The sequence below is a fragment of the Tachyglossus aculeatus genome, chromosome 9 (genome assembly GCF_015852505.1).
Source record: "Tachyglossus aculeatus isolate mTacAcu1 chromosome 9, mTacAcu1.pri, whole genome shotgun sequence".
NCBI classification, from domain to species: Eukaryota; Metazoa; Chordata; class Mammalia; order Monotremata; family Tachyglossidae; genus Tachyglossus; species Tachyglossus aculeatus.
Window position 1 is genome coordinate 60,266,828 of NC_052074.1, and position 23,811 is coordinate 60,290,638.

Below are 23,811 nucleotides of genomic sequence, written 5' to 3' on the forward strand. Positions count from 1 at the left end.
AAGGGCTAATTAACAATGACGGCATTTGTTAAGTGCTTACTACGTGTCAGGCACTGTTCTAAGCACTGCGGTGGATCCAAGGTAATCAGGTTGGACACAGTCCCCGTCTCAAATGGGGCTCAGAGTCTTAATCCTCATTTACAGATGTGGAAACTGAGGCCCGGAAAAGTGAAGTGATTTGCCCAAGGTCACACCCTAGACAAGGAGCGGGGATTAGAACCCAGGTCCTTCTAACTCCCAGGCCTGTACTCTATCTACTGGGCCACGCTGCTTCTCGTCTAATTCCCAGCTCTGTATTCTTGCTTAGGGCAGGACTGTGCCCATATTAAGCACTTAATAAACACTGCTACATTATCACTGCTCAAAGATGCAACGATGCAATTGTTCCACTGTACTCTCCCAAGTGCTTAGGGCAGTGCCCCGCACGCAGTAAGAGCCCAATAAATGCAACTGAATGAATGATGCCATTTTCTCCCTCAAAGGAGGGTAGGGTTCTAGAAAGCGATCATCACACAGCCCCTCCAAACATTCTGTTGCTTCTGTCAGAGATGGTAGTTGGCTCTGGTATTAGGTGTTTACTTCTGCAACACCCTTGCATTTGGATTTGCTCTCTATTTGCGTGATCCCCACAGCCCTTATGCACATCTCTGCAATTAATTTCTCTACTAGATCAGAGACTGTGGGACTTCCCAATTCACATGTTTGATGTCAGAAATCTCGCATTTAAACATTTTGTTTTCCTTCCGAAAATTGGAATCGATACGATATAAGGAATAGAATACGCATTCGGTGTTGTATCTTGCCCCTGGAAACAACAAAAATCCAGGTTTCAAAGGCTCCGCCTGAGATCATTTCTCGTGTACATGGAGTACCATCTTGTGGTGAAGGCTTGACACAACTCAAGTTTGTCCTTACCCAGAAAATGGGAAAGAAAAATTTTTTAAAAAACCTCAATGCCTGTTGGCCAGTGTCACAGATGTGGGTGGGGAGGAGTGGGAATGAGATCTACAGGCAAGAAACGAAGAAGAGGTGCAGGAACAGAACAGAAAGAGGCAAAATATAAAAAGAAATACAATGGAGGGGGAGAAAATAGCTGAGGAGAAAGAATAAAGCAAGTGCTTAATTAAAAGGGAGACAGCTGGTACATGTGGGCTTCTCAGCCACTAATAGAAAAGAAGTGTTTCAGCACATACAAGGCTGAGGGAAACTCAAAATATTCAGCTGAAAGGTTAGCTCCTTAGAGCTCCTTTCCCTTTCTCAACTCTGTGACAGAATATTTTATGTGACCTCTTGACAAATATCAACCTCTCAGCCACGAGTGCTTACTAAAAGTGCCGGGTGGTCTGCTAGAACATGGATTCCATAACGTGGTTTCGGACTACGCATTTTGGATGGAACTCCGTGAGAGAATTGGGGAACATTCTTCCAACAGCATGTGTATCGTATTGGGGGCAATGCAATATTAAAAGAAAAGGATGAATGCATAACATCGGTAAATGGTATTTATTGAGCACTTACTGTCTGCACAGCATTGTTCTAGGAGCTTGGCAAAGTACAACAGAGTTGGTAGAGCTTGCAGGGAATGTGTCTGCTTATTGTTATATTGTACTCTCCCAAGCACTTAGTACAGTGCTCTGCACACAGTAAGTGCCCCCAAAATATAAATTAATGAACATAATCCTTGACCTCCAGGAGTTCCAAACTAATGGGGGAAGCAGACATTAAAATTTTCCAAATTAGGCCTCAAAAGCAGGCTAATCGCAAAATGAGACCCCACCCTTTATTTGGCTGCTTTGGGATTTATATTAATGGCTGTCTTCCCCCGACTCTAGCCTGTAAGTTCTATGTGGGCAGGGAATGTGTGTAGCTTTTTTTTTATTCTTGTACTCTCCTAAGCCCTTAATGCAGTGCTCTGTACTCAGTAAGCACTCAATAAATGCCACTGATTGACTGACAGGGCTTGTGTCCAACCTGTATATACCCCAGTGCTTAGAACAGTGTTTGACACATAGCAAGCGCTTAACAAAGACAGTAATAAAATATGTTCATTATTTTGTGGGCATGGTGAAGTTAAACTCTAACAGCAGAGAGGCTCTATCCCTGTTAAGCGGAAGTTCACAGGTCAACAGCGGTTTGCTTCTTTAAACTCTTTTCCACTTTTATTTTTTTAGAAACACGGATGCAATATAAATTGCTAAAAATAGAGCAGGCTGTTCAGTTTCCAGACTGCTTCCTAAATATACAAGTTGACTTTCCCTTTCAGAAGCCTATTTTAAATAATGACCACTTGCAGAAGCACAATTTCCTCCTTCATACTTTTCTAGCTCTAAATACAAATCGTCTGGGAATAGGTGTCCTTCACTGACAAACCAAGGCATATACATCTCCTCTCCCTAAACCTGTACTGACTGATCACTGTGAGCAAATGGTGGGGGAAGATGATGAGAGATGTATCTCTTCAAACCCAGTTCTCCAAGGAGATGGGATTGTCTTCTTGCAAAACGCCAAGTTTGGGAAGATTTACTTTGTATCAACAGACGCACAAAATAATTTATTCTGTCACCGTGCTGGGCTCAGAGAACATTCCTTAACACCGTTAAAGCTAAAATTCATAATGAAAACTGTTTGGGATCCGTAAGTGAATATTCTGTTCCAAACCTCAATCTGAGACCTTTTGTGGGAAAATAATTGTGGTTGGGGGCAGGAAAATAAGTCAGAGAAATATTGCGCTTCCCAAGTAAGAAGTGAGTTTTCACAGCCCTCGGCCTGGAATTCATTTTCCCCTAAAAGCCCATTCCCGTTACCCACAGTTCTGCCCTTCCATTCCATTAAAGCTGCCCTAAGGGCTCCCTTGAGCTCCCTCTTGCCAAACCCAAAATCCTATATACCCTCCTAATCCTCCGGCGAGTTTGAAGTGGTCCACAGCCTAATTGCCTGGGCCTGGCTATGGTCAGACCCGTCAGCTGGGAGACCAGAAGCCTTGAGAGACAACGTCAGGGGACAATCGCCAGAGAGGTAGTTCCAAGAATGGCAGGGGTGTCATCTTTCCATTTTGAGTGTGAGGGTGAACCTGGATAGGGGGGAGCTTGGCTGGGGCAGAGCTTTGAAGGGCCTGTGGAGGAGGAAGCTGAGAGGAAGGGAGAAAAGGGTGGGACTGGGCAAGGAAGAGAAGGGAGAGAGAGAAAAACAATCAATCAATCAATCAATCTTATTTATTGAGTGCTTACTGTGTGCAGAGCACTGTACTAAGCGCTTGGGAAGTACAAGTTGGCAACATATAGAGACAGTCCCTATCCAACAGTGGGCTCACAGTCTAAAAGGGGGAGATGGAGAACAAAACCAAACATACTAACAAAATAAAATAAATAGAATAGATAGGTACAAGTAAAATAAATAAACAGAGTAATAAATATGTACAAACATATATACATATATACAGGTGCTGTGGGGAAGGGAAGGAGGTAAGATGGGGGGATGGAGAGGGGGATGAGGGGGACGAGGGGGAGAGGAAGGAAGGGGCTCAGTCTGGGAAGGCCTCCTGGAGGAGGTGAGCTCTCAGTAGGGCCTTGAAGGGAGGAAGAGAGCTAGCTTGGCGGAAAAATATGGAATGCTTCACGAATTTGCGTATCATCTGAAGAAAGAAAGACAAGAAAGAAGAGGTGCGAAAGGCCCTCTTTCCCACTTTCCCCCTGCCTAAAAGCCCCCCTTCCCTCACCCTGACTGACTGTGCACCCCACAAGCTACAATGCTGCCAGGGCTCTTGAGTTGTGATTCTCCCTCACACGCACTCTTCCTTGTGTTGAAAGGACCCAAGCTCACACTGCAAAGACACCAGCTTGGCTCCCGTTTGCCCATTGGGAACCCGAGCCCTGTACCTGACATGACCCCAGTGTCCTTGCCCAGCCCTCGGGTGTTGCCTGAAGGACGCCCGTGCTGTGCCCGACCCCTCTGGCATCTGCAAGGCCCAATCCCAGCTGGCGGGGGGAGGCAGGAGGTGGAGCCACCATCTTGGCTTCTGCTCTGGTTCCTTTCCAAGTCCAAGGGTGGTGTGGGCTAGTTGTCCTTCCCCACCCGACCTGGTGAACTGTTGAGGTGAGGTTAATGGTGTCACCATTAATGGCTTCACCATAAAGGTGCCAAGCCCATGTGGGCCCTGACCAATGTCGGGGGGAGGGGCTACAGGCCTCTCACTCGGCCCACTTCCCACCCCAACCCAGGGCTACATGAGTCACCGGGAAGAGGTGTCAGCTGCCGCCAGCGCACGAGTCCTCAGTTTCCCTGGAGTGACCATGTGGAACAGCCTCCCTCCACTCTCAGTATGGCCCCATAAGAGAGGAAGGTCACTCCAGGCCTATCAGGGAACATGGAAGGGTGCATCCCTTGGGTATCAGGGATGAGGGGAACTCTGGCCTAGACTAATTGAGTCTGAGTTGGAGCCTCTTCCTCCCTATCCCTTTCCAGTCAACCAGGCAGAGAGGGCCCAGAGAAAGCAGGCCGGCCACTCCAGGGTCAGTAGATATGTCCAAACCTATTGTCAAAACCAAATTCAGTACTCTGCTCGCTATTCTGCTAAGGAACATAACCACCAGGACCAGGATGATTAATGCTTCTCCTGCAAACTGGGAGGAATCAAACCAAGCTGGAGAAAATTCCATATACCTTCTCCTAGGCCTCAGGCACTACTGAGAAAAAAAACAAATTAGGGATGCGGGCAAATTTTATATTTAGAAAAAGGAAATCTCAGATTTTAGGAGAGCAGTTGACGTATTTTCCACAAGGTTCAGGTGCTAGGTTCTAATGTTAAAACCCTTGTTCAGATAGTGGCATCAACATGAAAAGAGAAATTAAGCATTCAGAGTTGATCCCATTATAAGGAATAAAGCAAAAATCAAACACAATTTTTCTAAAGAGAGACAGCTCATTTTCTTCCCAGTTAGAATGCTCTTATAATGCTCTGGGAAAAGAACGTGGTTACATACCTGCACTTGTGCTTCCCAGGAGAGAGTCAGGGGCGGAGTGGCTGGGAAGTTTGCCATTATTCAACTGCTTCAGGCGCTTCAGGTGAGATTTCCCATCGTAATGGACCTGTGCTTGGGCTGCAGAGTTCAGCTGAATATTGCATACCTCACAGAAGGAAAACAGGATTTTCTTTTTCTCCTTGCTGTCCGCCCTTTCATTCCTTAGTGTTTTCTCATCAAAGCCCCGGAGGAAAGTTGCTGTGTTCATAATTCCATCTTCAAAGGGGTGATCAGGACTTAAGGGCCTCTTCATACCTATCGAAAGAATAATGATAACACTGGTATTTAGTAATTGCTTACTATATGCCAAACACTGAGCTAAACACTTGGGGTTGACATGGGACAATCGGATCAGACCCAATCCCTGTCCCACACAAGGCTCGCCATCTAAGAGGTAGGAGAGTTGGTATAATAAAAATAATTACAATAAATGTAGTCATTTAGTAGGCGCTTGCTATGTGCCAAGCAGTCCGCTTGGTCGAGACAAGGTAACAATGATCCCATTCATTTATGCCATTTTATAAATGAGGAAAGTAAAGCACAGAGGAGTGAAGTGACTTGCCCAAGGTTACATAACAGTGCAGTGGCAGAGCTGGGATTAGAAATTCTGGCTTCCTGATTCCTAGTTCTACGTTCTTTCCACTAGGCCATGCTGCAGACTCCCAAATGGGGAGGTTGAGGGTTGAAACTACTAAAATCAGTATTATGGGGGTTATTCATTCATTCTTTCAATTGTATTTAATAATAATAATGATGGTATTTGTTAAGCACTTACTATGTGCCTAGCACTGTTCTAAGCGCTGGGGTATTGAATGCTTACTGTGTGCAGAGCACTGTACTAAGCACTTAGGAAGTACAAGTCGGCAACATATGGGGGAGACAGACAACGAAACAAAACATGTAGACAGGTTTCAAAATCGTCAGAATAAATAGAATTATAGCTTTATGCACATCATTAACAAAGTAAATAGAATAGTAATAGACTAATAAAGCTGTACAAATATATACAAGTGCTGTTGGGAGGGGAAGGAGGTGGGGCGGGGGGGATGGGGAGGAGGAGAGGAATAAGGGGGCTCAGTCTGGGAAGGTCTCCTGGAGGAGGTGAGCTCTCAGTAGAGCTTTGAAGGGAGGAAGAGAGCTAGTTTGGTGGATGAGTGGAGGGAGGGCATTCCAGGCCAGGGAAAGGTCATGGGCCGGGGGTTGACAGAGGGACAGGCGAAAACGGGGCAGAGTGAGGAGGTTAGTGGCAGAGGAGCGGAGAGTGCGGGCTAGGTTGTAGAAAGACAGAAAGGAGGTGAGGTAGGAGGGGCAAGGTGATGAAGAGCCTTGAAGCTGAGAGTGAGGAGTTTTTGCTTGATTCATAGGTTGACAGACAACCACTGGAGATTTTTGAGGAGGGGAGTGACATGACCAGAGCGTTTCTGTACAAAGATAATCTGGGCCGCAGAGTGATGTTTAGACTGAAGTGGGGAGAGACAGGAGGATGGGAGATCAGAGAGGAGGCTGATGCAGTAATCCAGTTGGGATAGGTTGAGAGATTGAACCAGCAAAGTAGTGGTTCGGATGGAGAAGAAAGGGCGGATCTTGGAAATGTTGTGGAAGTGAGACCATCATGCAAAGGATACTACAAATCCAGCCCAAATTTTCCACTATTGTACAGAAGCTACCACTGGACATGATTATCACCTACGAACCCAGATAGGAAAGTCCCATAGGGAGGAGCATTAAATCTTTCAGGGCCAGAAAAAGTCTCTTTAACTCATCTTCTAAACTGTAAGCTCATTGCGGGCAGGAAATGTGTCTACCAATTCTGTTTTGTTTTGTTTTTTAAATGGCATTTGTTAAGCACTTACTCTGTGCCAGGCATTGTAGTGAGCTCTGGAGTGGATACAAGGCAATCAGGTTGGACACAATCCATGTCCCACACGGGGCTCACAATTCTCCATCTCTATTTTCCAGATGAGGTAACTGAGGTACAGAGAAGTGCAGTGATGTGCCCAAGGTCCCACAGCAGACCAGTGGTGGATCTGGGATTAGAACCCAGGTCCTTCTGCCCCCCAGACCCATTCGCTATCCACTAGGCCACCCTAATGGATGGCAGCTTGGCCTATCCATCCAAAGACCCTGGGCATTCTGATCTCTGAATACAAGTAGAACATGGTCACTTAAATGTATTTTCCTTTCCTTCTCTAAAAGGATTTTAGAAAATAACAAGGCCAGACAGGTCTTGCTCCAAAATAACACTACTTCTCCTTAAAAATGAGAGGGCCTCTTGCCCACCTGGACAGCAGAAAACCAGCAACAAATCATCTCAACACGATCCCTCTTACCTCACCATTGTTTGTGAGACATTTGACTCCTTTTCAAGGGAGAAAAACCAATCACATGTAACCTTGAAGAGCAAGGTCATGACCCCCATTACACTGAATCATTTAAGCCCCTGAGTCAGATTTCAAGGCTGGCAACCAGGATCTTTGGACTCAACTGAGCCCCGGTCGGAAAATTTAATCCCTCTGGAAGTGGTTGGTGTTGTCTTACCTCCATTTACCACAGAGTTCTTCAGGGAAATGGGAGATGCAGTGAGATGATTTATTTTTCCAGAAATCTCTTCCCTTGCCTCTCCAAATGTAGATACATGGACTGGAATCTGAGTCATTATTACTATTTGTTGGGGGTTTGGGGCATCTTTTGCATGCAGACCACTGTACTGGGCACTACTGTATGCAGAGCACTGCTTTATGCAGGTCACGGTACTGGACACTACTGGGTACTGTATTGGGTGCTTGGGAACATACAGTAAAGGTATACTCTCTTATGGCCCTCTAGGACACAAAGGACAATCAGACTAGAATCGAACCAACTTTTCTCCATTATCACTAACATTTACTAAGCACCTGATCCCCCAATCCCATAGACTGTCCCTTCCCATTTCCTTATTTTACTTCGAATGTATCCCCTTCCCGAGATGGGACTGCCTGAACAAACTGAGCCCTGTCAATGAAAACATTCGATGGTTTGAGATGGTGGAAAACCACACTTTTTGTTTATGATCCAAAACCCGGCAACACCTCAAATTTTGCTAGAATTTTGGATGTCCATCCACTGACAGCTGGACCTGTGAATTCAGAGACCTGTCAGTGACAATGCCTGGAATCTTCTCCTGAGGCCATGAACCGATAGTTGGTATTGGGCTATTTTTTTCCCCTCAACTGCCCAGTCTGAAGCACACATGAGGATCTTTTCTGTCCACTCACTCAGGCCTTTCTTCAGTTTATCGCAGAAGTCGGGAGTGCCAACTCCCAAAACGGCTTAAAGATGCAGATTGACATGAGGATTTTTTTTATGGTATTTGTTAAGCGCTTACTATGTACGAGGGACTGCTGGGGTAGATAGAAGAAAATCAGGCTGGATGCAGTCCCTGTCCCCCATGGGGCTCAGTCATTATCCCTATTTTCCAGATGAGGTAACTGAGGCCCAGAGAAGTGAAGCGACTTGCCCAAGGTCACCCAGCAGGCAAGTGGCAGAGCTGGGATAAGAACCAGGTCCTTCTCACTCCCAGGCCAGTGCTCTATCCACTAGACAATGCTGCTGCTCAAAGTTTCACGTATACTTCCTTTCCGGATCATTTGTAGAAATGCATTTGGACAAATGTGCCAATCAGTGTCCTGTTGCTTGGTATCCTAAGCCCGTTTTCCCATCCCTGCCTAACCAAAACAGTTCAACCCTTTATTCTATTCTTTATTCTATTTCTTCCTGGACCTTTTGGGTTGCTCCAGTTTGGGTCATTGGATGGATTCTGAGTAAATGGAAAAGGCCAACATTTGCCTTTCAAATCTTCACCATTATAAGGTCTTTGCCTCCACAGCTCCCTACCAGCAGTTTTTTGTAGTGGTGATAGTCTCCATTAAACATCTTTTGGGTCACACTTACACATTGCTGCCCAGGGCTCAGGGAAGACTTGAGCTAACCCTGCTGGGAAGAGTCTACTTGGGATAAACAGAGAGAAATGGTGAGCATCTAGTGAGTTGACAGAATCAGCCCCAGAGCCTGCTAGGAATGTCACCCAGTACTCGTGTGTGGGGCTGCTGGTTCTGGTTGCTGATGATTCTAATGATGACAGTTTCATGTGGTCCCCCCTGAGATGCCAGGAACCCCTGGATCTGCTTGGGAAGTCAAGGACCTGGGTTCTAATCCTGGACCCGCAATCTGTCTGCTGGGTGACCTTAGCCAAGTCACTTTACTTCTCTATGCCTCAATTACCTATCTGGAGAATGAAGATTATACTGTGAGCTCCATTAGGGGCATGGTCTGTTCCAACCTGATTATCTTTTAGTATAATGTCTGACACATAGTAGGTGCTTAAATACCTCCCCCGCCACCCCCCCCCCCCCCCCCACACACACAAACCCAACAAAAAACCCAGGACATTGTGACTAGGACATTAAAAACAGGGAGGGGAGCTGAAAGGGAGAGGGAGATGGGTGTGGGGGACATATGGAGAGAAAGGGAACAGGAGATGGAGAGAGGGACAGAGGGATAGAGAAAGGGAAACAGGGAGAGGGAATAGAAACAGAGAGGGTCAGAGAGAGAAAGGGAGAACTAGCTGGAGACAGAGAGAAAAAAGGGAGAGAGAGGTGGAGGGAGAAATATATTAGAGAGAGACAGAGAAAAAAGAGGGAGGGAGGGAGGGAGAGGGAGAGGGAGAGGGAGAGGGAGAGGGAGAGGGAGAGGGAGAGAGAGAGAGAGAGAGAGAGAGAGAGAGAGAGAGAGAGAGAGAGAGAGAGAGAGAGAGAGAGAGAGAGAGAATGAACCTGCTCCTTCCTTGCATCCAGAAATACCTAGCCTTCTTCCTTTGGGATACAAAGGAAAAATCCAATCTGGAACTCCTTCTGATCCAACTGTACCAAAAGCATCCCTAGAATACACACCAAAAGAGTGAAAGCTGAAAATATCCCTAGGGGAATAATCCTTTTTCTGAGTGTGGGACAGCACAAAGAGATGATGATGATGAAAGCAATGGTATACAAGGACTCAGAGGGACTGTAATGTTCAAATGGTTTAATGAAAAACTTTAAAATCAGAGTCTTTACTGTTCAAAAGCATGAAGAAATATCCCATTCAATCCCATTATCCTCCTGGATCAGACAACTCAGCTTCCCAATAAAAAAGGATTCTCAAGCATTTTGACCATGAATCCAACCAGTCTACAGAAATCTGCTGTGAGAAGCACAAGACGCAGCATGGCCTAATGGATAGAGCACAGACCTGGGAGTTGGAGGACCTGAGTTCTAATTCTGGTTCTGACACTTTTCTGCCTTGGGACGCTGGGCAAGTCACTTCATTTCTGTGTACCTCAGTTACCTCATCTGGAAAATGGGACTTTAGATTGTGAGTCCCACGCGGGACATGAGCTGTGTCCGACCTTATTAGCTTGACTCTACCCCAGTGCTCAGTGTAGTGTCTGGCACATAGTGCATAAATACCATTTTTAAAAAATCAGAGGATGCATTAAAGGAGAAAAGTTGAAGCACTGACTCATTTGATCCAGAGTAGATTTTGCTTATTGTCTGTTGAACTGTTCGATTGGCATTGATTTTTTTTAAAATAGTTTCGATCTTTAAAGTGAATCTAAATAAGAGTTTATTTGGCTGGAACATATACATATCTATAGGTCACGATTCCTATGTTTGATGACATTTAAAGTCTTTAGATGCTTATTTTACTCTTGAAGGAACTGAGCACTTATGACCTCCATCCCTCTCCATCCCCCCATCTTACCTCCTTCCCTTCCCCACAGCACCTGTATATATGTATATATGGTTGTACATATTTATTACTCTATTTATTTCTTTATTTTACTTGTACATTTCTATCCTATTTATTTTATTTTGTTGGTATGTTTGGTTCTGTTCTCTGTCTCCCCCTTTTAGACTGTGAGCCCACTGTTGTGTAGGGACTGTCTCTATGTGTTGCCAATTTGTACTTCCCAAGCGCTTAGTACAGTGCTCTGCACATAGTAAGCGCTCAATAAATACGATTGATTGATTGATTGATTGACCTTTGTTTATATTGAATCATTTTGGGGAGGGTGCATTATGAGATTGCTAAACCTGCCTACCAGAAAAAGAACAAGTTTTTGATACTCAAAGGAAAGTCTTTGTGCAAAGTCATCTAGAGAGCTGCAACAACTTCACATTTCACAGGAGAAATCTCACCCTAAACAGATGTTTTGAAGACCAAAGCAGTGGAAAGTGGTTATAAATAGAGCAGCTTTGAGTCCCAATTCATACTGGGTCATTCTGGAGGGTATTTATTATTAGCTGGTCAGGATACATCTATTCAAACCTGCTCCTAGCTCACCAATGCCTAGGTGATATTTCCTAGGCACCTGATGTATCAAGATTTGGAAGTGTCCACAGACATTATCTCCATCATCGTCGTCGTCAAACACTTATTTAGCATCTTGGGCACTGTGGGAATGAAGAGAAGCGGTGTGGCCTAGTGTAAAGAGCATGGGAGTCTAAAGGACCTGGGCTCTAATCCTGACTTCACCACTATTTTTTTTATATAGCATTTGTTAAACGCTTCCTGTCTGCTGCTTGGGCAAATCACTTCACCGGGCTTCAATAACCTCAGCTATAAAATGGAGATTAAGACTGTGAGCCCCATGTGGGACGTGGGCGGTGCCCAATCCAATTAACTTTTATCTACACCAGCACTCAGTACAGTGCCTGGCATATAGTAAGCGCTTAACAAATACTGAAAAAAAAGTGATAGCTGAGGCCTTCAGAGGCCTTGCAAATCAGGTGTGAAAGACACAGAAACCTCTGATGCTGTGCATTGGCCCAAGCCCAATTCAACAGAGGTCCAGTCTTCCTCACCCCTTCCCCTCCTTTCACCTCTCCCAAGTCTTGGGAGATGCAGACGTTCTTCCCTTAACCAGAACTGCTTTCTCCATGCCCTTCGCCCTGCTTCCTCCCTTCCCATTGCTGCCAAAGTGCTTTGCATATAGTAAGCGCTTAATAAATGCCATTATTATTATTATAGCAGGTATGGGGCAAAATAGGAATCTTTCCCTCTTCACTCTGCTTGATAAGCACTCTGGGGGGCAGTATTATACTGCAGCTCAGGAAACGATCCCAGAACAAGAAAATTGGTAGCAAAAAGAAACCACTCCTTTACATCATCGCCAGGGCTGATCATCATCATCATCAATCGTATTTATTGAGCGCTTACTATGTGCAGAGCACTGTACTAAGCGCTTGGGAAGTACAAATTGGCAACATATAGAGACAGTCCCTACCCAACAGTGGGCTCTGGTAGCCCACCCGCAAAACTGGTGCAGAGGGGCCAGTGTGAACCAACAGCTGCTAGTCCGCAACACCACCTGAGAAGACGCTAGCTCAGACCATTTGCTGGCTCTAGGTGATGATCAGCCTCGTCTGCCCTCAAGCCAAGTGTCCAGGTGTCCAGTACTCTCCCAAGCACTTACTACAGTGCTCTGCCCACAGTAAGTGCTCAATAAATACGACTGACTGACTGACTGTGACTCGGCTAGGTCTGTTTTCAGCCCCGCTGCGGGAGAAATACAGAGTCACTGGTCCAGCTCTGGCTGGGGTGGCCACAGTGTACTGCTTTGGACGCCTGGCTAACTCTGCCCTTGCTGCCTCTGAGAGGGCATCTCGGTCCACTGGAGAGCTCCCAGGTCTAAGAGTCAGAAGACATAAATCCCAGCTCCGCCACTTGCCCCACTGTGTGACCTTGGACGAGTCACCTCACTTCTCAGTCTCCTCAAATGTAAAATGGAGATTCGACATTTTACTTTGTTGATGCATTTACTCCTACCTCGACTGAGAGTCCAAATGGTGATCGGTAAAATGGGGATTAACAATCTGTTCTCCCTTCCTCTAGGACTGGGAGCCCCATGGGGAAGAGGGCCTGGGTCTGATCGAATTAACTTGTATCGACCCCAGTGCTTACCCCATAGTAAGTGCTTCACAGGTACAGCTCAGTGGAAATCAATTGTATTTATTGAGCGCTTACTGTGTGCAGAGCACTGTACTAAGCGATTGGGAAGTACAAATTGGCAACATATAGAGACAGTCCCTACCCAACAGTCGGCTCACAGTCTAAAAAGCACAGGCTTTGGAAAGAGCACAGGCTTTGGAGTCAGAGGTCATGGGTTTGAATCCTGGCTCCGCCACCTGTCTGCTGTGTGACCGTGGGCAAGTCACTTAACTTCTCTGAGCTTCAGTTCCCTCACCTGTAAAATGGGGATTAAGACTGTGAGCCCCATGTGGCACAACCTGATCACCTTGTAACCCCCCCAGAACTTAGAACAGTGATTTGCACATAGTTAGCGCTTAACAAACGCCAACATTATTATTATTATTATTACCATAATAGTCTGGATGGTCCCTGGGGAGAATGATGTTTCCTGTCTGTGGAGCCCGAGTGCAACCTAGTTTGGGTTGGAGTATTAAAAGATGCAGGAACTGATAAGTCCTCAGTTCGGTAGCAAAACTTTGGTTTTTTTGGGTTGGTTTTCTGCCTCTCCTAAATAGCATCTCATCCTTTAGGAGGGGGAAGTGACATACATACACAAACACACTTCTGCGCTCACAGAGCGAACATTCCTTTTCACCTCCTGAAGACTTAGTGGGAGGCAGCAGACAATATTTCAAAAGGCATCCTGACATTTAATTATACCAAACTCTCCTTCCACGATGCTGCTTTCCCCTGTCAGGCCCCCATCTTATCTGCCACAGAAAATTTCCCTTTTTCTTAAGGATTCTTATTTTGACAACAATGGAAAAAAAATAGAGCTGGCAACGAGTATCAACGATGATGGTATTGGATGATGATGGTATTTGTTAAGCGCTTACTATGTGCCAAACACTGTATTAAGCTCTGGAGTAGATACAAATTATCAGGGACTATACTGGATTCTCTTTCTTTTCATCCCTTCTTTGCAATAGAAACCTCCAAGTGAGACTTAATTTACCAAATTCCAAGTTAACGCCTTTCGGATCACTGCTGTCTATGATGACGATTCAATTTCAATGCCAGTATTCCTTTCACATTTCAGAACAAGAGAAGCAGCATGGCCTAATGGATAGAGCATAGGCCTCGGAATCATAAGGACCTGGGTTCAAACCCTGGCTTTGCCACTAGTTTGCTGCATGACCTTGGGCAAGTCACTTGGTCCTCTGGGCCTCAGTTCCCTCATCTGTAAAATGGGGACCAAGACTGTGAGCCCCATGTGGGACATGGACTGGGTCCAACCTTGTTAGCTTGTATCTACCCCAGTGCTTAGTGCAGTGTCTGTCACAGGAGTTGCCTAACTACCATAAAAAAATTAAAATAATGCTCCCGACTACAGAGCATAAGATCAGAGCAGCGTATAATGATAATAATAATGATGGCATTTACTAAGCGCTTACTATGTGCAAAGCACTGTTCTAAGCGCTGGGGAGGTTACCAGGTGATCAGGTTATCTCACGGGGGGCTCACAGTTTTAATCCCCATTTTATAGATGAGGTAACAGGCACAGAGAAGTGAAGTGACTTGCCCAAAGTCACACAGCTGACAATTGGTGGAGCCGGGGCTTGAACCCATGACCTCCAACTCCAAAGCCGGGGCTCTTTCCACTGAGCCACGCTGCTTCTCTAATTATGCATTCGGCATGTTGGGCAGAAGAGGCATGGGAAAGCTCGAAAGGCGCATGATCAAGATATCAAAATGTTGATCAAATAATAATAATAACAATAATAATGGTATTTGTTAAGCGCTTACTATGTGCAAGGCACTGTTCTAAGCGCTGGGGGGATACAAGGTGACCAGGTTGTCCCACGTGGGGCTCACAGTCTTAATCCCCATTTTACAGATGAGGGAACGAGGCCCAGAGAAGTGAAGTGACTTGCCCAAAGTCACACAGCTGACAATTGGCAGAGCCGGGATTTGAACCCAAGACCTCTGACTCCAAAGCCAGTGCTGTTTCCACTGAGCCACGCTGCTTCTTCTTCTTATCAAAGACAATGGTAGAGACTCACGTTTTTACTGTGCAGAAGAAGGCAATGGTAAACCACTTCCAGAACTTAAGCGAGAGAACTCTGTGGCTACAAATACCGAATAACTTTCTGACAGGAGACGGGACGCTCTGAAGACGGTGTGTTCATGGAGTCGCTATGGGTCTGAAATGGCTCAACGGCATTTGAAGAAGAGGATGATGTTGGGCACGCTGAGTTGGGCGCACATACAAGGACACTCAGAGTTTCATGTATGTGCCCGGGACGGGGGAGGAGGAAAGTCATCATTCCGTGCCCACACACGGGGTCACCCCTTACTTCTTTGAGCAGTCCTGGGTACATCTAGGTACTCATTCTGTACCTTTTACTTAACCCTAGACACTACTTTTCAGTTACTCAATGGCATTTATTGAGAGCCTACTATGTGCAGAGTGCTGAACTAAGCGCTTGGGAGAGTAGAATACAACAGAATCGGTAGACATGTTCCCTGCCCAAAATGGGCTAACAGTCTTGAGGGGGAGGCAGACATTGATATAAATACTTTTTAATATATAATTTAAAGATTTATATATATGTAAGTGCTGTGAAGTTGGGGGTGGGGTGAATATTAAATGTCCAAAGGTCACAGATAGTACAAAGATAACACAGAAGGGAGAAGGAGCTGGGGAAAAGAGGGGGAGGACCTCTTGGTGGAGGTGGTTCTTAATAATGTTTTGAATAATGATAATAATAATTGTGGCATTTTTAAGTGCTTACTATGTGCCAGGCACAGTATTATGTGCAGGGGTAAGAGCAAGCAAATTGGGTTGGACACAGTCCCTGTTTCACATGGGCTCACAATCTTAATCCCCAATTCATTCATTCATTCATTCAATCGTATTTATTGAGCGCTTACTGTGTGCACAGCACTGTACTAAGCGCTTGAGAAGTACAAGTCGGCAACGTATAGAGGCAGTCCCTACCCAACAGCAGGCTCACAGTCTAGAAGGGGGAGACGGACAACTAAACAAAACATGGAGACGGGTGTCAAAATCGTCAGAACAAATAGAATTAAAGCTGTATGCACATCATTAACAAAATAAATAGAATAGTAAATATGTACAAGTAAAATAGAGTAATAAATCTGTACATATATATACAAGTGCTGTGGGGAGGGGAAGGAGGTAGGGTGGGGGAGATGGGGAGGAGGAGAGGAAAAAGGGGAGGAGGAGAGGAAAAAGGGGGCACAGATGAGGTAACTGAGGCACCGAGAAGTGAAGTGACTGGTCCAAGGTCACACAGCGGACAAGTGGCAGAGTCGGCATTAGAACTTAAGTCCTCCTGACTACACACTAAGTCAGCGTAGCTCAGTGGAAAGAGCCTGGGCTTTGGAGTCAGAGGTCATGGGTTCAAATTCCAGTTCTGCCAATTGTCAGCTGTGTGACTTTGAGCAAGTCACTTCACTTCTCTGTGCCTCAGTTCCCTTGTCTGTAAAATGAGGATTAAGACTGTGAGCCCCCTTTAGGACAACCTAATCACCTTGTAACCTCCCCCACACTTAGAACAGTGCTTTGCACAAAGTAAGCACTTAATAAATGCCATCATTAAGTCACACTGGCTGTTGTCCTCTCTAGACTTTTCCCAAGCCTTGAACAATCTGTCCTTTCCCTTCCACCATTCTACCTCCTTTCTGCTTCTTCAGAATCTCTCTAAAAATCCCTCTCCTCCAAGAAGTCTTCCCTGCTAAACCTAGATCAATTGTCATGCCACACCAATTCTCACTCTCTCCAGACTAATAAAGATTTATAGGTTACATATTCCATGTACTCCACATGTCAGACAGCCCAGATGTGTCATCACTTCACCAGGTTATGAGTTTGTGGCGAACAACCACCACATCCACCAAAATGACCCAGACCCTGAGCAAAACATTCTGGCCTGATGATGGATCCACCTAAACCTAGATTTGCTATTAATCGGGGAACCTTACCACGCTCTGTACATTTACTCATGGCTTGTGGCGACCCTTGGGTGTTTGCCGATACCGCTGGGTGTTTGCCGATACCGCACCATCTATTGGAACTATTGCCCGCGTGAAATAGTGGATCCAACGCAAAGAGAACATTTTGGCAGGATTGAAGACTGCCAAATTGAAATAAAATAATTTCTTTGGTACTCTTAACTGGCTAGTTTTATATTTCAGGAACTACCCTCTTTTTTATGTTTTTATCTCTCCCCCGCCGGTGATTTCAGTCATAGAGTAAATATGTGCCACGCTCCCAGCCGTCCTCTTGAGCCCTCTACAAACATTTGGTTCAATTGCTAAGGACCAGGGCACAGATTCTCAACATGCCAAAAGGAGTGGACTAAAGCTCGGATTTAAGCCCTTTCCAAAAGCCTCTGCCTGACGGAATTTGAATCTGTTTAGCGCTTGAATATTTTCCATAACCGTGGTTTAATTATTCAACTTTCCCAATTTAAATAATTGCTATTAGCATAATTACCACCAGATCTGTGCAAGCCGAAGTTGAATGTGGCCTACAGTGGAGGCACCCCTATTTAAATTTGGAAAATTAAAAGGCACTATTCTTTACCGACGTCCAAAGGTTTAACCGGCGACTTGTACTTCATCCCCCCATGGTGGACTCTGGTCTGGCTGAAATCCAAGGTAAAATTAATTTTAGCAGTCTGAGATTAGAACTTATCAATCAAAAAATCAAGCCGTCCAATTATGACTTCATCCCTCAATTTGGCTCTACTGTATATGAAATTCCATCTTGGTTACAAACAGAGGCCTTAGCATAAGAGGATAACATGTTCCCACAGAGTAAAGAAGGTTAGGAGGAGGGTCTGGGCCGGGGGCAAAAATGATCAGGGGAGGGGAGTTAAGTAAGGGAGCAGGAAGGAAGGAAAGAAGGAGAAAGAGAGAGGAAAGAGTGAGGGGGAAAAGAGTAAAATACAGCTGGCCAAACACACATGCACACTCATCAAGACATACACAAACATCACATGCTTGTCAAGACACAAACATTCACTCATTCATTCAATCATATGTATTGAGCTCTTACTGTGTGCAGAGCACTGTACTAAGCACTTGGAAAGTACAATTCAGCAACAAAAAGAGATAATCCCTGCCCACAACGGGCTCACAGTCCAATGGGGGAGACAGTCATCTAAACAAGCAAACAGGCATCAGTAGCATCAATATAAATAAATAGAATTGTAGATGTATACACCTCAAAACAAGTAAGCAGGCATTAATATAAAAATAGAATTGTAGATATGTATATATATACACAAGTGCTGTGTGGCGGGGAATGCGGGTAGAGTACAGGGAGTGAGCCGGGGCGATGGGGAGGGGGAGGGAAGCTGAGAAAAAGTGGGGCCTAGTCTGGTAAGGCACACATACATGCTCATCAAGATACACACATACATGCACATGCATGCTTGTCAAGACATTCATTCATTCATTCAATCATTTTTATTGAACACTTACTGTGTGCAAAACACTGTACTAAGCACTTGGAAGAGTACAACAGACACATTCCCTGCCCACAACGAGCTCACAGTCTAGAGAAATTCAGATTCACTGGATTTGGACTCCAGACTTCTAACCTTTACAGATACACACTCATCAGGACATACACATGTTCATCAAGACGTACATACCCATGCTCATTGAGATACATTCATACACAAGCTCGACATACCCAAACATACATACACACCTGCTCAAGACATACCCAAGCATACATACGTGCTCATACGCTCATCAAGACACACACACATATGCTTATCAAGGCACATGTGCATGCGTACACACAGACACGCATGTCACTCATGAGAAGTCTTCCCTACCAAGCAAGGCAGTGAGTCATCTCCTCCTCGGAAGTGGTTATCGACTGCACCATCTTCCAGCTGGTCGCCACTTCCAGGGGAAAACTGAAAGGTTTACGCTCCCTTCCCACCGAAAGCAAGTCCCTCAAATGGTCCCATTTTAGTGCTGTCAGGATGCAAGGCATAACGCCAAACATCGGGACAGTCCCCACTCGAGTGGAACACCTGATCTCTCATCAGGGACGGTTGGTTGAAGACTTAGCTCATATGTTCAGAAGCGACATCTGCTTGAAACTCCCCATGGGTCAGTTGGACGACACCATATTTGACTCATCTGCCCTTTTTCAGCGCTTCTTCCCCTCACAATCACTCAAGCGTATTTAGTGAGAGCTCACTGTGTATAGAACACTGGCCTAAACGCTTGGGAGAGCACAACATACACACATACTTGGTAGGCATGTTCCCTGCCAACCAAGATCTTACAGTCTAGAAGGGGAGACAGACATTAATATAAATCAATCAATCACAGATACATACGTTAAGTGCTTTAGGGCTGAGCAAGGGGCAAATAATAGGTACAAATTCAAGTATAAGGGTGATACACCAGGGAGAGGGAGCAAGGGAAATGAAGGCTTAATGGAGGATGGCCTCTTGGAGGAGATGGGAGGAGGAGGATATTTAATAAGCTTTGAAGGTGGAGAGAGTGTTCCATCATCTGTCAGCTATGAAGGGGGAGGGAGTTCTATATCAGAGGCAGGATGTGGGCAGCTGGGTCTCCATTCACAGCAGGACCCTTCTGGCCTTTCTCACCTCAGGCCTGAAATTAGGGGTGTGAAGAGCAAGAGTGGGAAGATGGAGAAGCACCATAGCCTAGTGGTTAGAGCACAGGCTTGGGAGTCAGAAGGACCTGGGACCTAATCCCAGCTCTGCCACTTGTCTGCTGGGTGACCTTAGGCAGGTCACTTCTCTATGCCTCAGTTACTCCCATCTGTAAAATGAGGATTAAGACTGTGAGCGCCATGTGGGACATGGACTGTAGCCAACCTGATCACCTTGTATCCACCCGAGAGCTTAGAACAGTGCTTGGCACATAGTAAGCACTTAAATACCACAAAAAGAAAAAAAAAAAGATGGGTCAACAGCTGGAAAAAACATGGGAAATTCTCACTGAAATGGACCATTCTCCTGCCTTCAAAAAGAATCATCTAAAGCATCCAGGATAGATTACCCAGTTTCCTACACTTCCAAGTCTCTGACTACTGCATCTGAAAAAACTTGTTCAACTCAAGTTGGAGTAAAGATATCTCGCTGGAGAGATAATTTCAGTCCAAATGTCCTTAAAATACCCACTTCAGTATTCACCTTCATTTTCTTCTAGAAGAGTACCATCACAGCCTTCCAAACCTTGGGAGACCAGAATAAACAGTGGACCTCTCTGACTCCCCTGTCCGGTCAAATAATTCTAATATATGTACATTATCTGACCCCAGACTTTCTTGGAGTCAAAAGGACCTGGGTTCTAATCCCATCTCTGCAAACAGTAAGTGCTTAATAAACAACTGAATGAATGAATTTCTGCCACTTGTCTGCTGTGTGGCCTTTGGCAAATCACAACTTCTCTGTGCCTCAGGTACATCATCTGTAAATTGTGGATTAATTCCGTGAGCCAACATGGGACATGGTTGGTATCCAACCTGGATTGGCTTGTATCTACCCCAGCACTTTGTACAGTGTCTGGCACATACTATGTGCTTAAAAACCATAAATAAAAAAATTCACTCTGGCCACCCGTCAGAGACAGTTATTCTACCAATATAGCTTCAATTAGCAACATAAATGTTATTTGGAATTGGAAAAAGATGTGAAGGTCATATTGCAAGAGCAGCTGTAACTGACTTGTGGTTTTTAATTTACTCCACTAGAGAGTACTCCTTCGTAATGTCCAGGCAGTCTGTAGATTACTGGAAAACTCCTACTTTACAGGATTTTTTGAAGCACTGTCAAGCTCCTGGCTGAAGACTGCGTTAAGAACCGATTCTATGGCTCCTTTTAGGTCTTAGAACTCAAAATACTTTTCTGTTCAATGGGGACTTTTCTTTTTTTATTTGCTGATAGCATAATCTAACACTGTGGTATCAGCTGAAGGCTTGTTGAATGCCAGCCTGCTCTCTGGTTTTCCTGAGTGGAGAGAAGCCGTGTGGACTAGTGGAAATAGCTGAGGGAGTCAGAGTACCTGGGTTCTAATCCTGACTCTGCCACTTGCCTGCTGTGTGATCTCAGGCAAGTCGCTTGACTTTGCTGGGTCTCAATTTCCTCATTGCAAAAAGGGTTTCAACACGTTCATTCATTCATTCACTGAGCAATTACTCTGTGCAAAGCACTACACTAAGTGCTTGGGAGAGTACACTATAATAATAAACAGATACATTCCCTACCCACTTGTTCTCCCTCCTATTTAGACTGTGGTTAGGGAAGCAGCGTGGCTCAGGGGAAAAAGCCTGGGCTTTGAAGTCAGAGGTCATCGGTTCAAATCCCGGCTCTGCCACTTGTCAGCTGTGTGTCTTTGGGCAAGTCACTTCACTTCTCTGGGCCTCAGTTACCTCCTCTGTTAAATGGGGATTAAGACTGTGAGCCCCACGTGGGACAACCTGATCACCTTGTAAATTCCCCAGCGCTTAGAACAGTGCTTTGCACATAGTAAGCGCTTAATAAATGCCATTATTATTAAGCGCTTCGTACAGTGCTCTGCACACAGTAAGCGCTCAATAAATACGATTGATTGATTGAGTCTGATGTGGGACAGGGATGGTGTCCAATGTGATTAACTTCCATGTACCTCAGTGCTTAGAAGAGTGCATGACAAAGTACTTAAATTTAACAAGAACAACAATTATTTATATTATTAATAATGTTTTGGAGTAAACCACTAGAATTGTCTGCAAATCTTTCAATTAACCAACATACTAATTCCAAACTCTCCCCAAAGGGGCACTGATCCAGAAAGTCTGCCAACAAGGGACATGGTACTGTGAACTATTCTTCCAAGTGCTCAGAACAGCACTCTGCACAAAGTACTGAATAATACCACTAATTGATGGACACATGGGCAGGTGAATCTGAGAGTGGGCTCCATCCTTGCCCTACTTCTTCCTTCCTAAACTGCCTCAGAGAGCAGAGCGGAGGGGAGGAATTATGGCTGCCGCGTGGTTTTAGCCCAGAGAGATGAATGAGCAAACTGACATATGGACGAGTCAGTTTCACGCAACAGGGACTACCTCAGAAGAGTCGAGTTCATTTGCCAGTTGCCAGAGCCCTGGTCTGTTTGTCAGTCAATCAATGGATCAATCATATGGATTGAGCACTTTCTGCAGAAAGAGCACCACACTGAGAGGTTGGGAGCGTACAATAGAGTTGACGGACATCTTCCAGACTGTGAGCCCACTGTTGGGTAGGGACTGTCTCTATATGTTGCCAACTTGTACTTCCCAAGCGCTTAGTACAGTGCTCTGCACACAGTAAGCGCTCAATAAATACGATTGATTGATTGATTGATCCACCACACTAATGTCACAAGATCCCATGATACAGTCCTGCTTTGCTTTAAAAGAACCACTAACATCTCAAGGGAAGCAGCATGGTGAAGTGGGTAGAGCACGGACCTGGAAGCTCAAAAGGCTATGGGTTCTAATCCTGCCTCGGCCACTTTTCTGCTGTTTGGCCTTGGGCAAGTCAATTTACTTCTCTGTGACTCAGTTACCTCATCTTTAAAATGGGGAATGAGGCTATGAGCCCTGTGTGGGACAGGGAATGTGTCCAACCTGATTACCTTGCATCTACCCCAGCGCTCAGTACAGTGCCTGACACATAGTAAGCTCTTAAATACCACAGTTATTATTATTAGTGGTATTATTACGGAGGTTAGTTAGACTGGCTGTCTGTCACAGCGGGACCAGAGCCCTGCTACTTCTCTCTAGCAACGAGGATTTTGAGATGAAAAGTCCCAAGTGTCTAAATTATATATTCTTCAAAATATATTTCCCTTTGAAGTGACCCTTGTTGATGAGGACAAGTGAATATAAGTTAGCAAACACTGGAGGAAGAAGAAGAAGAAGAAAAAAAAAAAGGATTTCCTGGCCAAAGTGTCAGCTTCATATGTCTGGTTAAACCTTGGCCAGCAATAGATGCCAGAGAAACAAGTAGGCAAAAACCAAGAGCTGATTAGCAGGTCAGAAAAATGGAAAATGAATCCTGATCTGAAGGCAACTGGCTCATAACCATAACCCACTTTTGACCTGATAGCCCGAGGTGTCCTGAACTCTGCAGCAGAAGTTGAATTGGAACTATAAGAACCAAAATCCCAACAAAAAAAGTTCAATTTGTTCATCTCTGAGGGCTTCTGATTCTCACTCCGATTACTCAGTATGGAGCTTACATCTGCCAGATGGGCTTTCATATCTGCAACACCCTCTACCAAAGCTTTTGCATAACTACATTTGGTAAAGAAACACGACAGAATTTAATTCCTTAGAGAAAAACAAACCCCTAGAATTATTCAGGTTTTGCCCATTTAAAAGTGTCCACCTGCACAAATCAAAATTCAAATTCCAAATGGGTGATATGTTTGAGGTCTGATGTAATTCAGCAAATAAGGCAACCGAAAACCTAAAGAAGTGACTGGGATTCTGCCTTTCAAATTAATCATGTTGGCAGATATTCTGCGCATGAAAATCATCATTGCCAAAAATCTGAATGTGGTCTTCTTCTGTTTGTGAGAATGAAGGCCATCTGCCTTCTCCATTTTTAAAAACTTTGCTTTTAAACACAATTGTACTTTGAGTAACGTCTCAAAGGTTCTACAAACTATAATGCACTCTTTTAGAGAGACTGTGGGAACCAATGGAAAGAGAAAAGGCCCAGAACCAGGAGACCTGCATTCGAAATCTAGTTCG

At 44.9% G+C, this 23,811-nt stretch overlaps 1 protein-coding gene across 3 annotated transcripts in view; it reads right to left on the minus strand.

Annotated features, from left to right (window-relative positions):
* Window positions 1-23,811, minus strand: part of ZNF385B (zinc finger protein 385B) — a 316,667-nt gene that overhangs the window by 222,465 nt on the left and 70,391 nt on the right. For all 3 annotated transcript variants that reach the window (XM_038750908.1, XM_038750907.1, XM_038750909.1), the window contains exon 2: window positions 4,980-5,273. In XM_038750908.1, the coding sequence (XP_038606836.1) occupies window positions 4,980-5,273 (294 nt within the window). The remainder of the gene's footprint in view (window positions 1-4,979; window positions 5,274-23,811) is intronic.